Raw genomic sequence first — 16,211 nt, 5'->3', positions numbered from 1 at the left:
TTTTCGATTTCAATGTTTACATTGCTTCAGTAAGGCATCTTTAATAGGCAACCAAAATTTTAATGTCATCTGTTGAGTTAAAAGCGAGTTACAGAGCTTACAATTCTTCCCTATATAAACAAAGCTTTTGTTTACATTTTGAATGTAGAAGGGAAAATTCCAGTTTTAGACCTAAAATGAATGTGGTAAACGTTAGGAACTATTTATTTTTGCTTAAAATGAATAAGAAGATTGACAAATCAGCTTGTAAAAGATTTTTTACTAGTATATTGAACCTATGTAAACAAAAACAGGGCACGAGTCTTGTGTCATGTTGTAAATTTTGTATTTACACCCACCCAGTAAATTCAAAATTTACAACATGACACTTGTTTACATGACGAAGAATTGTGAACCCTATATTTTGCTTGAAACTCATCGACTGCATTCCTAAAGCATTGTAAATAATAAAAACAGAAAAATAAAATTTGACCAAAATCGTGACCATGCCCCTTTAAACGTTATCTTTTAAAGACAGGAAAGAGCCAGGAATAATTTGGGGTGGAGTGGGGCAAATATCATCTTTAAGAGCTGAAATCATGTGTGCCCCTCTCTCTCTCTCTCTCTCTCTCTCTCTCTCTCTCTCATAATTGTAGAATAGATCATAATTCTTTTGGTTGTATGAAATGTATTAATTTTTCTTAAATAATTCAATAAATTTCATAAATGTTTTGAACATGAAATGGAAACATTAAACTTACTGTCCTATGATAGAAGAGCTATAAAATGTACAGATATAGTATATTTCACACTTTGTACCTGATTTAGTCACTGATACGAGTGTTAACTGGGTAGAATTACCTCTCTAGATAAAGTAAATTGGCAAACCATCGTCAAATAAGATCAACCATGGAAGAAGTACACATACCCATTTGTTTATCAAGTTAATATAAAGTAGGATTCTCCTGTGAGTAAAACAAAGAAATATCATGTATAAATCAACTATTATTCCGAACCATAACTTTATTTTACAACCAATTTTGAGCAATTTAATTGAAAGTAGGTTATCTAGATACTATTACATTATCTTTATAGTGTCTTAGTCGTGTCTTAGTATAGCAATACATTTCATCAATGACAATAATTTGATATTTAATTTTAAAATTCCTGAAAGTTATATAAATATTGGTTATAAAGAATCACTCTTTGGATATTATGAGGAGACAAAATACGGTCAGATGATTCCTTATATATATTAAGGCATTATATTCAAATACATGTAATGATTACTTATTTCTTAAATGATTGATAGATATAGTATCAGTTTCTATTTCATGTAGTTTAAACTACTGGAACTTTTTTTGTTGGATTGAATTCACACAATCTACAAATCACCCATATTCGAGGGTTGATCCAAAAGTAATGTCACAGATACGATATAATCGTGAATAATCCGTGTAAAAATATAAACCCTTTTGCTTTGAGCCATCTATTTCAATTCAGATCTGAAAATTTTAATGCATTATATGATAAATATTTCTGAAGATAAAATATTTTGAAAAGCGTGAAGCAAGGATAGTCGCCCCACGCTAGCGACGTCATTTCTAGATCTTTGACATTCTAATAGAATTTCGTAATTTAGTACTCTATAAAAATTGGCCATGGTGCTCTATTTTACATTTTTTTTCTCGTTTTTTTTCATTAAGTAATTAATTACTCTTTCTGTAATCGATGAGGTTGTGTATTGGAAATTATTTAATGTGCGATCAGTTTGTCGAGGTCTTATCAAGAAGTCATGAACTTAGCTTTATGATATAGCTCATGACGTTAGAACCTAGTTTTAACTTTCCTTCAGAGCGTATATCGTCTGTCTATTTAATTTATTTCTTAACATGACATAATGCTTTTATTAGATATTGAAATAGTTAAGAGTACCCTGTTCACTCGCTCTCATCACTATTTGCATGTTCAGTCTTTTTATTCCTTGGTCTAGAGACAAAAAGGCATTGCGTATATATCCGAAATGGACGGTAATGTTCCCAAATTTTTAAAATTTAAAAAAAGTCTATGATATATCTGTTTTAAAATACTGTGTTGTTTTGGGTCTTTTTCAAATTTTGAAATTTATACAATAATACAAAAATTCATGACGCAGCGATCTCACATATATATCATGCTATAAATATCAATATCTTGTTAAGTGTTCAACGAAATTTAATAAATATATTATTTAATAAAATTTTTACTTCTAATTAGAATTTTGATAAGGAAAATTTTGATGTATCATTTATAAAATACTTCGCCAGTGTGCGGTGCATAGTGTGGCATCACTTGTATTAATTTTTTTTATGTATTGTTTATACTGCAATATGCAAAAATTGTTGTAAATAGGAAACTCAGTCTCAATTCTGCTATTTTATGGTCCTTAGAATTAAAATAATTTTTGTTTTTGGTATTTTGCCCTTTCCTACGCCCATATAAAAAAGTAATTAAAACAGTCCTAAGACACATTTATTGCACTCATCTGCATAATTTTTCATCGCATCGTAGTGAATCAAAGAGAAATATAAGGATCCAACTTTTTTCGAATATCAAAATATGTACATGTATAGGAACACGCTGTATAATAGTAGTTTTATTTGTTTAATTAAGCAATTAAATTCTTTCTTTGGTGATTCATGCGCTAACGAATGAAGGAAGCGTCATTGCAGAAAAAAATACATAATTGCATCAGCAGGTTATTAGTATATATACTTTTTCTACAATGATCACGTAAAAATAATTGATATATATCGTATATGATTAATATAATACCTACTTTTTCTGTCATTATAACGACTTAATATGATTGTAGTAATGACGACTTTTCATATTGAATCATGTTTTAAACATCAGGACACCATAGTAAACAAATCCATAGTGCTACATTTCAAAATATCAAGGAGAGTAGTGACTCTTGGATTTCAGTTTAATTTAAAAACCATCGAAATTTATGACAAATAAAATTAATCTCGTATAATAATATCAGTTTTTTTCCTTCAAAAAGCGCATTTTTTAAAAGTGTGTTGCCTAACACAAATACCCTTAAATGCAATAAAATGGAATGTTTCCAGTGAACTACTGTAAAAACCCTTTTTGTCCCCCGCCGCAACGCGGAGCGGGGACATAGAAATGCCGGGCGTCCGTCCGTGTGTCCGTGTTTCCATCCGTCACGCTTTTTTGTAAGCGCTTTCATGCCTACAAGTTTTGACGGATTTTCATTAAATTTATACCAAATGTTTATACCACTATTACCTTAGTCAAGTTCGAAAATCAGCATTGATCCTTTTTGTTGGAGTTATGGGACTTTGTGACGGATTTATCACACTTTTTTGTAAGCGCTTTCATGCCTACAAATTTTGACAGATTTTCATTAAATTTATACCAAATGTTTATATTACTATTACTTTGGTCAAGTTCGAAATTCAGCATTGGTTGATCCTTTTTGTTGGAATTATGGGACTTTGTGAGGGATTTATCACACTTTGTTGTAAGCGCTCTCATGCCTACAACTTTTGAAGGATTTTCATTAAATTTATACCAAATGTTTATACCACTAATACTTTAGTCAAGTTCTTTTAGATTGTAGTATTTTGGATATATTTGCGACAGGAAAAATAGAAAAAAAAATGGGTGGTGGGGGTAAAAAAATGTTCCTCCCAACCTCCCCACACATTTAATTCTGGAACAGCCCTGAATGTTTGAAAATATTCCAATATTCCAATATACAGTATACTAGTATACTGCTTGACTGGCGGGGGACCCAGGAATTCTATTCTTGTTGAACAAGATTTTCTTAAGAAGTATAATTTTTACAAAATTAACCCCATTGACCTTGCAGAAAATCATATTATTACAATATTTTACCATCTTAGCTAGGTCAATAAAAAAATAAAGAACTACCAAGAAAACAACTCAGAAATATTCAACAGTGTATTGTACAATTTCATTTTTTTTCTTCAAAATAAATAATCAACTAATGTTTCACAGTTTATTTTCGTTTTCCTTTCGGTGCCTTTTCTAAACCTTTGATGTACTTCTTAGAAATTCTATATTTTCCTGCAAAGAGAAAAATAGTATATAGATGATTAGTTTGGTTAATCTAAACATTCTCATAAAATGCAATGCCTATTGTCAAAGAATGAAAAGAATTTTACCTGTCAGGAGATCGGCAACAAAGGCAATCTGGCTGCCCTGGATGACCACTTGCATTTTGTTGGAACTACTCTTAGACACGGTACAACTACACTGGATCGCTATCTGGATCTCGTGGGCAAACTCCTTCAGATCCAGTCCAAACACATCCAGGTTATCCACGGTCGTCACCTTAAAACCAAGAGAAAATGCTGCTAATACATTATGCATAATTACGGTATGATATAATAGGATCTTCATTTTCATGACAGGATATAATTACCGGTATACATGTTCACAGACAGTTTTTTCTCCATTAGAAAAAGTTTGGATTTATCCTTTAACCACAAGAAAATACTCAATACACAGAGATTGTGCAGTCAAAACCAGTTTTACAGAATCGATACACACATTTATTTTTGCCAGTTTTATTTTTCTGTTGCCCATATTTGTAGTGAGCAATTAAAATGACATTAACTTAAAGTTCCAAATCATTTAACACAACAGTGTCAGGGAAATTTTAAATCTTGTTATTATATATCATCATCTTTTCTTGATAGGGTGAATATAAACTGCTGAAAATACATAGCTTGTATACAAAATCAACAATTCTTTTATCACTTTGCTTTTAATATTCTTTTGTTTACAATAACCTTCCTTCATAAAATGTACATGTAAAAGTTCATGATCTCCTTTTGTATACAATATCATCTGCATAAGCAAAGTCGACATTTAACAGAAAGCTGGCATCCTATTGGTACAGAAATATATCCCTAAACAAATAGTGTGTTAAAATTTCAAGCATCTGCGATAAATAGTTGCTGAGAAATCTTTGACGAAAAGTTGTTTGAAAATTTTGGCTAAAATAAACAAAGTACTCATTTAACAGGAAGTTGGCGTCCGATTGGTACAAAAATATATCCCACTACCTATATGGCATGCCTTAACAAACACTGTGTAAAAATTTCAAGCATCTGTGATAAATAGCTGCTGAGAAATCTTTGACAAAAATTCGTTTGAAAATTTTTGCTAAAAATAAACAAAGTCATCATTTAACAGGAAGTTGACGCCTGATTGGTACAAAAATATATCCCACAATATGGCATGCCTATACAAATACTGTGTAAAAATTTCAAGCATCTGCGATAAACAGTTGCTAAGAATTCTTTGACAAAAATTTGTTTGAAAATTTTTGCTAAAAATAAACAGTCTTCATTTAACAGGAAGTTGACGTCCGATTGGTACAAAAATACATCCCACAATATCGGAATTCATTATATGCATAATAAAAACATTGTACAATGTAAATGTCAAATACATATACCTTTGCAGGAAAAGACAGTTGATATCATCAGAGATGAGTTTCCCTTCACAAAGTATTTTGAGAATTCCCCTCATCCTATATTTAAAGGAAGATCTTACACTGAAGATATGGACATGGCAGAGGGCTGCTTTAGACACATCAAGAAAATCTTCACTCAGCTCGAGGTAAGCTACTACAGTAAAACATTGTTATTAATGAATTTTGTTTACTACTTAGAAGCTATTTGTAATAAATTTCTGATGTTCATACATGTATTTAAATCTTGAAGTGTTAAAGGGAAGTTTTTAAATACTTTTACATGCAATGTAGTAGTAAATAGTAAAACATAGATGTTAGTATACAGCTTAGTTTAAATGGAACATGTACATATTTTTATGACATTCCTACATGTATGAACCACACGTTCTGACCTGCTATACCATTAATAACAAAATTCACAAAAAGTAGACACATCTGAATAATATTTAATTTTTAAAAAATTCTCAATATTTGTTGATATGTTTGTTGCTGTTCTTAAATCATTGAGCATACAAGCAATGACCTCTGCTAAATAACAGGAGTTCCGAGCCTTTGAGCTGTTGAGGAGTGGATCGGATCTTGATGAGTATCTGTTGATTAAGGAGGCCAAGCTTATCGCAATGACGTGTACTCACGCAGCCCTGAAGAGGAGGGACCTGGTGTCTATCGGATTCAAGGTACTGTGTTGAGTTCTACAAACGTCTGTAGACACACTAGTGAAGATATACTGAGCTGTCTGACTCATGATTGATAGATAAACTTCAACCTGTTTTATAAATTTGATTTAACATTAATGTATTTGCTTTATAAAATGTTCAAATAAATGCCAGTCTTTTGTGTTGGTTTCTCTCTTGAATAGATGTATTTTGATTTAAATTTCAGTTTGTCAACATTTTAATGGAAGAGTCAGCACAGATCCTTGAAATAGAAACATTCATCCCATTATTGCTACAGGTACTAATAATCTGAGTTTGATATACTGATGACCAGATTCTGTCCAATCTATGAGCTTTAATATGAAATTTTTGGTTGGAATGGAGGGGTTTTGGATTAAAATTTAGCAACTGTAAAAAATTAACAACAAAACAATTTGGAAGTAAAATTGTTGAATGAACAGTTAAACATATTACAAAGGTGTTGGTTTATGGACATTTTTCTGTACTCTTATAAATCAGTTTTAACATGCATTTTCATATGTGTGACTTAATCTAAAGTTTTTTATATGAAACATTGAAAAAACTGGGTTCAATTTATTTGACTTGTTAAAGAACCCCGAGGACAACAACAATCGTCTGAAGCGCTGGATCATGATTGGAGACCATCACCAGCTCCCCCCTGTCATCAAGAACATGGCGTTCCAGAAGTTCTGTAACATGGAGCAGTCCCTCTTCACACGTCTGGTTAGGCTGGGAGTTCCAACTGTTGACCTCAAGGTCGAGCAAGACCAGGGTATGAGACTTTGTTAGATGGGCTTATTCACATACATGTATATGGAAACTGAAATTGACTGAAGGCAACTTTATCATTCCAAATATCTGGTGTTAAAATAAGCTTAGATGTATTATATTATTGAAACTGGAGTTAATATTGACAATGATATTTTTTAAATGTTTTGTTTCATTTCAATGTACAAATAAAATTAATGCATAACTTTTAAATGATTTTTCAATGTACTGTACGTATGTGACAATATATTTATTGAATTATCATTGACACTTGCAATTTATCTTTGACTATATATTTAATGAAAATTTTTAGGATAGCCAGTTTATACAACTGGAGATACAAGAAACTGGGCAGTCTATCTCACGTCATGGTGCATCCCGAGTACAAGAAGGCTAATGCAGGCTTTGTGTTTGACTATCAACTGATAGACGTCCATGACTTCAATGGTGTGGGCGAATCTGAACCCAATCCATTCTTCTATCAAAATTTGGGGGAAGCTGAGTACGTGGTAGCTACGTTTATGTATATGCGGCTTCTTGGTTATCCTGCTGAGAAGATCTCCATCTTAACTACGTACAACGGTCAGAAACACTTGATCAGGGACGTGATCAAACAGCGATGCGGCAGGAATCAGTTTATTGGGACACCACACAAGGTACTCTCCAAAAGTCTACCTCTCTTACACCTTTTTATTTTTTTTATGAAAATAATGGCCGTTTTGTATTGGTTTATTAATCAATTTTTTGTACTTGTTTACGAAAATGAATGTTATTATATAGCGGTAGTAAAGAGTCTTTAATCATGATTTTTCAATCAGCAATGTTAAAAAATAAGTTCAGAATATTACAGAATTATGGTTTGGTTGAACAGTAATTTTTTCTCTCTATTTTATTGAATTAATGTTTTTGGCACTAATGTGTATATGAAAATACTTGTACTCATACATGTACATGTAATTCATCATTTATTATTGCAGTACTCACTTACATTTACTAAAATATTCTTAGCATTGAATATAGATTTTAAAAGGTACCAGTAATAGAATCAAAGCCCGTATAGATTTGGGACACCTGTAGATTTTAAAAGTTTTGAGTTCATTGTATATCTATTTGTTAGTAGTGTAACTAAGTATCAGCAGAAACCTAAGATGAAAATTCTTTTCTTTCTTTCCAGGTGACTACAGTTGACCGTTACCAAGGTCAGCAGAATGATTACATCCTTCTCTCACTCGTCAGGACAAAGACAGTTGGACATTTAAGGTATTATTTAATGAAATTATCAACCTCAAAATAAATCATACTTAATTTGAAGCAAAATAAATTTTTACTCTGGAAGGTTTGTGGCACTTTCAAATAATCATGATGAATTATTATCAATGACTATGAAAGTTCTTTATTTTTTTATTTTTTTTTCAGAAAATTAATTTATTAGATTATTCTTCTACCTTTAAAGTTTAAATGAACATGTACATTTATATGCATGGAAATTAAAGAAGTAAAAAAAGAACAATTTTGTGTACAAATAGAAAATGCAGTTATTTTATTTTTGTTGTACAGAGATGTGAGAAGATTAGTGGTGGCCATGTCTCGAGCCAGACTGGGACTGTACGTGTTTGGCAGGGTCTCTCTATTCAGTAATTGTTTTGAACTCACTCCAACGTTTAACAAGGTAAGAATGAAAGATCCCCAACTGATTATTTAAATTTTTTTTTTTTTTTTAATGAAAAAACATCTACAAGTAAGAACACCTCTCTTTAGATAGACCAGTGTATTATTGGAATATGATCTACTGTAAACCAATTTTTATTCGCAGCGACTTTATTTCATGATTAATTGCCAATAAACTGGTTCGCGATGACAAATGTTTGCGACCAAGCCTTATCCAGACCTGCATTATTATAAAAACTATAGATAAAGGATTGGTTCGCGGTAATAAATATTTGCGAAGACATGGCTCTTGCTAATCTCGCAAAAATTTCTCGCGTGCGAATAAAAGTTGGTTTACAGTATTTCGTGAAGTACACTGTAGATGTATAGGCTTTATATATGAAAAAGGTAGTTAGGATATCAAATATGAAACAGATTACGATTTATGGTGAATGTTAACACGATAGTTTATATTTCATGATGATAAATTTTATCATGAATTTTTCGTTTACAGTTGATGGCTAAACCATTACAACTTCACATTGTGCCATCAGAAGTTTATCCTCCTTCCAGGAAGGTATACAAACTAGCTGTACTTTTAAATCTTTTGTACAGCTGTATTGAAAGTTATAAAAAAATAAATTAAGCCATTAAATTTTTAGTTTGTGGACCGAAAATGGACGGATACTCTGAATATTTATTTCAGTTTAGAAACCCATTATGAAACAGGATTTATTGAAGAATTTTTTTCATAAAGTTAAATGACATTTTTATCCCAAGTTTGGTTATTATACATCTTTCTTTATGTAGATGAATGAACCAATCAAAGGAGAAGCAATGATTATGAAAAATATGCCCCACATGGCTCAGTTTGTGTACGACTTCTACAACCAGAAAATCAACAGACTGATGTCACAGCATGAGGGAGGGAGACAGACAAAGGTTAAACAATTCCTGGATTTGTAATCATTTATGTACAATGTACATGTACTTGTGACCCCATATATCAAAGAATGGCGATTCTGGATAGTATTTATTTCAAGGCATCTTCCTATATTCAAACCCGGAGTTTAACAACTTGGAAGTAGACCACCATGACCTACTGTCCGAATTTTAACCTATTTTATTTTGAACATTTAAACAAAATATGTTTAGAATTAAATAACCTTTCATTTATTATCAAGAAAAAGGGGCTGGCTCCTAAAATTAGGGTCCCAGATAGGCCTAAATTCTTTTATCTATAGCCTCTTACTAAGAGATAATTAGTATAAGTTTACATTAGCAAAAATGCTTATCTTGTAGTTATATAACAATACAATATAATAAGTTTCTCATGTGTTACATAATAAGAGATTTTTAGAGGTACCGTAAGTTAAAATCTTTGATCTTTTATATCTCATATAGGAAAAATACAAGTATTTGAAAAATCGATGTAGAAAAAAATAGGCTCATAAATATGCACTTTAGAGTGCATTCTCCAGTATTTTGTTGAATGGGTCCAATAAGGTGATATGGGGTCAGCACCTTAAATGTTCTTTTCCAGGAAACTCAATAACAGTATCAAACTCTTGTGGAAAGAAATACATGAAAATCATAATCCCTTTCATTTAATGTAAAATAAGGGACCAGCCATTCAAATAAGAGACTAATAGGGGTCTATATTCTTTTATCCATAGCTCTTTGTTCTTCTTATGTATTTCATAATCAGAGGTTTTAAGGGGCTGACTGTCCAAAAGTTTTATCCTTTTTACTCCAACTTTCAGGAAAAGCAATACATAAAAACATTTTTCAAGATCATGTTTCGTTGTCGAAAATCAAAGTCAATATCATATCACCTTCTAAAATTTTGGACGGAAGACCTTCTCATTGCTTGCTATGAGATCATGTCTAGTTATATATTAATATTCTTGTTCCTTGTGTTTAGGAACATCAAATGGTATGTAGGTCATGGGCCATGGGGGTTGTTCTGACCCCCCGTACAGGAAGTGCCCAAATACAATGTATCTTGAAACCAGTTTAGATCCCCACCCCTAAACCATATATATTCTTGTTTCTTGTGTTAAAGGGTATCAAATTGTATGTAGGTCATGTGCCTTGGGGGTTGGTCCTGACCCCTCTTGAACAAGAAGTGCCAAAATATTTTCAAAACGGTTGAGAACCCCCCCCCCCCCCCCCCCGTGCCTTGGGGGTTGGTCCTGACCCCTCTTGAACAAGAAGTGCCAAAATATTTTCAAAACGGTTGAGATCTTTACGGTTATTTATTCTTGTTCCTTGGGTTATGTTGGTTAACCTGATATATAGTAATGACCCCTGGGGAACATCATGAAATTTCAGAAAGAGATATAATCAAGCATTAAATCTTTTTGTAAAGTTTGATCCATATGGGTCTTCCCTACCCCCAATGATGGCCTCGTTCGTTTGGGAGACTTTATAATTTCCCCGATTATATAATTACATCTTTTTCAAAGGAAAATTTGCTAAACCAAATTTACTTTTATCTTTAGGCTGAACCTTTAGAGACACCGCCCATCATTGAAGAAAAAAAGGAAGAGATGCTGGAAACCCAACCAGTGGAATCACAAGACGTCAAGATGGAAGGATGAAAACTTTGAAAGGACTAAAGTGAATTCATGGAACAGTGTAAACTCTTCGTCCCATTATCTGTGAATTAATCCATTATCAAACTTCTTGTCATGGTAGAAGATTTCAAAATACTATTAAAACTAATGTACTAGTTCATATATTTTGCTCTCTTTATTTACAACACAAATTACTTCAACATTAAAAAGCAGCAGTAGAGGATTATGTATAATACTGTTTCTTACCGTTGTGATTATGCATCTTTGACAACTTGAAAAGCTGATTAATGGGACTTTTTTTTCCAAAATTATAATGAATATGTGAACATTTTTTAAAAATGACTGCCGTCATGAGAAAAGTGCCCTTAAGGAAGGAGTCTTTTTATTATCAAACATACTTCTTATAATAAGAAATGCATGAAATTTTGACACAGTCAAACGGATCATATTACTTAATGATTCTATCAGTTTAATTAAATTTGACCTTTTCGTTTTCGGATAAAGGTCAGGTCAAGGTCACTACCTTTTTCCTCAACGTAAAGAGTGATAAAAATAAGTGTAGCTCTTTATAGTTCTGTAGACATTTGTTTAAGATTTGAAGATTCAAATCTTCATGAAATCATAGACCATGAGAGTGTCTATCAGCTTATATTACTAAATTGGAATAAATATTTATACTAAAATTGATATTGCTTAGCCCGCATTTCCTCAAATTTTCTTAAATTTTGAAGAAATTTTGATTATTTTTTTATGCTTCCAATAATAAAATATTTCTAATTTTTATGTATTATGAAGACTTTATATAAAGATATAAATTGACAGAAAAGCTAATATATTGACCGTTTCATAAGAGAGAAAAACTGATTTTAGTGATTTTTTCACAAAAATCAATGTATAGAATGGGCGCTTTAAAAAGCTTATAAAAATATTATTTGATAGGCAAATCATATTTTAAAATCATATTCTGAAACCCAAGTATCATATTATTAGTTCACATTAGTAAAAAAAAATCCAACATTATTGTTATTGTTTTTAAAATGCTAAAACAGACTCATTATATATATATATATATATATATATATATATATATATATATATATATATATATATATATATATATATATAATCTGCAGCAATTCTGAATTGCGCAACATGTGATATTTTCTTACGCCAAAAATATAGTCCTTGTTCCATTCTAAACATCGATTACATTTTTCTATGCCAAGTTGTATGATAGAAAAAAGGAAAGAAAAATATACTATTTTAATTTCCTTTCATCTTGATTTAATGAACAATTAATCAAATTTACGTTTGACAAGTCGAAAACAGAAAAGACTCCTTCCTTAAGGTCAAAATTTCACAAACTCACTTTTTTGTCAATTCTGATTAGTCAACTCTTTCTGAATACAAATATACAAAGATATTCAAGATCTTGTGTGTTTTAAGCATTTTATGACAATTTTAGTCAGATATGTTAACACGACTTTGACGTAGCTCGTTGAAAACGTCACGACGTCACGAGCGTCAATTTTTTTTTGCATTAATTTATTTTCTTCTATACTTCCTTTCACATCGTCTTTAATTGTTTGAAGTAGAATTAATTAATAAATTTCTACAATTCTAGATTTCTTACAATTTTAACAAAAGAGAAAAAAACATTTTTTTTTTAATATTCAGATATAGTTTAAGTTCTGCACACTTCTGATGACTCCACATGCAATAACCCCCCCCCCCCCCCGAACATGTAAGATGGATACATAAAGGATATCTAAGGAAAACAAATACTTCTCCCAAACCTTTAAATACATCAAAGTTTTTTAGTAAGCAAACATATAAAAAAAAAGATGGTCAAATTCGATGTCTACATGTATGTTTCTACAATTTCGGGGCATAGTCAAATTGCATACACGAATTTTTTTCAAAAAGAGAAATATTTATTCTTTTTAATTAACCTTTTGCACGGAAATTTTATCGTATATTTACTGATATTACTTTTTAAGTATCTTCATAGTTCTGAAGCAAGTTTAAAATCAATTATAGCTGTTTTTGAAACTCGAGTGTTATTGTGTTAAATTATTGTCATGATTGCTCTTCTCTTTTATACGTTATGAACACTTTATTTTTATAAAATTACCAATGGAAAAAAATCTTCTTCGACTCTCTCACTGAAAAGTAATTACAACTACAAGAATGTGGACATTTGATTTGAGAGAAAAGATTTTAACAAAAATGGCATCTTATATTTATAGATTAAAATTTAAATCCATTAAGTATGATTCCCTCTATTTCTTACGAAAATTTATTGTAATTCACAGCTGTATAGAAACAGACAGGACTGAAATCAACTCGGTCCAGTTCTAACCATGCAGTTTACCGATCGTTCGAAATCTTCAACAACCTAAGAAAAATCACGGTTTGCACGAACAACATAATCATGATGATGCCAAACTCAAATCCCATATAAGACGCTTTGGCTATAGCTATCATCCATCGTTCCGGTGTACATTAACAATAATTTAATGACCTATACTACTTTTTACGATCAATTCAATTCATTAATTTATTAAATGAAAGATGTAAATATAAACAATAAAATGCTTTCTTCGGTAATACCTGTACACGCGGGCTCTAAAGATAGCCACATTACAGAACGCCGGTTACGTTAATTTTTTCGGTATTGATCGCTACCTTTTGTTTATGTTTATTGTTTAAAAATACCCGTACACACCTAATTAAGTGTATCAAATACGACGGACCAACAATGTACAAAAGCCACCCCACGTACTGAATATACACTTCTATTCCATCGCTTTGTAAATTTACGCATACCGTTGTATTTTTGTGATGCGATTTTTATAAACCATAATCGTTGAAATAATTAATTATATATAAGCATTATTCCCTTTTTTCAAAATGCAAGGATTGCAGGTAAATTTCAATAAGACTTCTGCAATAATTATGTTTATCTTTTGCATTAATTGGTAGTACAGTGCCGATAAACGTAGCTTATACTCTGTGAGAAGTAACCTTTTTACATGTTGACTAAATTTAATTTTCTTATTATCAATGTTACACGATGAATGAATCAATCTCTCTCTCTCTCTCTCTCTCACACACACACACACACACACACACACACACACACACACACACACACACACACACACACACACACACACACACACACACACACACACACACACACACACACACACACTGAAAACAAATATCGGCCAAGTGATTATCAATTTTAAATAAAATGACAAATTAAATGATAAACGTTTATAAAGTGCATAAAGTTGCATACTGTATTCCGAAGTTATAAGAAATATCGCGATTCTCGGATTTTTTTTTATTGTTGTACAATTATTGTTGTACAAACACACATAAACATTGACTTCAGTATCATCGAAAGTTGTTTCTTGTAAAAAAAAGAAAAGATGAGAAACCATCATCTATGAAGCCGAATTGTATTGCTATGCATGTTATTAATTGTAAATGTCACACATGTGTTTATACATGTATTTATCGATAAACATGAATTGATTTATAAAACGGCAATTTGATCGACTTGATATCCAACGTATAGTAGTATAATGATTGCATAACAAACCTGTTCAATTTAAGGAATTTTAAATCGATCATGTACGTAAATGATTGGAGATGAACATAATCATATAAAATGCTATAAATCCATGTTAACTGATTTTTTTTATGTAAGTTAGCTCAAAAAGTACACACATGTGGATTTGGGTTGTTAAACTGCACAAGAAATAGTAAACAAGTTTTTTTTTTTATTTGTACAGGTATATTTACTTTTATGTTGTTTCATTTTAAAATAGCACTTTACATGAAATGTCACTAAGAATCAGATTTTTCCATGAAATCAAATGCGACATATCAGAGTAGATTTTTATTCTGTCAAAATATTTCTCAAACTCTTCTTATCCGTTAGTTATAGCTTTTTAATTCGTTAGATAATTTCAAAATTTGATCGCATATTCTTAAATTGTAATACATGTAGAATATGCGTGAATTTATTTTGTATGTTGGCGGTAGCACTATAATTGAGACATAGCCGCTTCTCTCGTGTTCCTTCCGACTAATTTAAAAGGTAGAATCGACTCCCGCGAGGGAACTTCCAAACTTATGATTTGAAATATTTGACTTTTATTGTTTCACAGTAATTACTGCACAGATAACTGTTAGATTTGAACAGTACTTCTCTGCATCGATTCGGTAGGGCTCGGTAGGTCGGTAGGTCTCAGCCTTCGACCCCTCTTATCAACAAAGTATGGTGTCCGGATAGGGCCATTTGCGTTAGCGCGACATCGCGTTCAGGTAAACGAGACATCGCGCTAACACAACACGCCGTCGCGCTAACGCAACTTTGCACAACACGCCGTCGCGCTAACGCAACTTTGCACAACACGCCGTCGCGCTAACACACAACACGCCGTCGCGCTAACACACAACACGCCGTCGCGCTAACGCAACTTTGCATAACACGCCGTCGCGCTAACACACAACACGCCGTCGCGCTAACGCAACTTTGCACAACACGCCGTCGCGCTAACCAACTTTGCACAACACGCCGTCGCGCTAACACACAACACGCCGTCGCGCTAACGCAACTTTGGACAACACGCCGTCGCGCTAACACACAACACGCCGTCGCGCTAACACACAACACGCCGTCGCGCTAACACAACTTTGCATAACACGCCGTCGCGCTAACACACAACACGCCGTGGCGCTAACACAACTTTGCACAACACGCCGTCGCGCTAACGCAACTTTGCAAGTTTCACAGTCTAGTAGGAAGTCGTGTCCGGAAATATCAGACTGCGCATGCTTAAATATGTAGGCATGCACGCAAGCATGGATGAAAAATAAATAAAATGTACTTTTAAATATATATATTATTTTCATTTATTATCAATGCATATGAATAAAAATATAGTTACTAGTGTGTCACTGTATAAGGATATGAATTATTATAAAATCTACCAATTGATACATTTACCTTAAATATTTAATAAAATT

General features: G+C 32.1%; 1 protein-coding gene across 1 annotated transcript in view; it reads left to right on the top strand.

Annotated features, from left to right (window-relative positions):
- LOC128165249 (RNA helicase aquarius-like) overlaps positions 1–11,325 on the top strand; it is a 64,647-nt gene extending 53,322 nt beyond the window's left edge. The window contains exon 37 of the mRNA XM_052829623.1: positions 11,091–11,325. Within this exon, the coding sequence (XP_052685583.1) occupies positions 11,091–11,189 (99 nt within the window). The 3' untranslated portion in view covers positions 11,190–11,325. The remainder of the gene's footprint in view (positions 1–11,090) is intronic.
- The last annotated feature ends 4,886 nt before the right edge of the window (positions 11,326–16,211 follow it).

This window comes from Crassostrea angulata, chromosome 10, assembly GCF_025612915.1.
Source record: "Crassostrea angulata isolate pt1a10 chromosome 10, ASM2561291v2, whole genome shotgun sequence".
Lineage (NCBI taxonomy): Eukaryota > Metazoa > Mollusca > Bivalvia > Ostreida > Ostreidae > Magallana > Magallana angulata.
The sequence above is the reverse complement of the archived record's forward strand: the minus strand, read 5'-3'. Positions and strand labels throughout refer to the sequence as shown.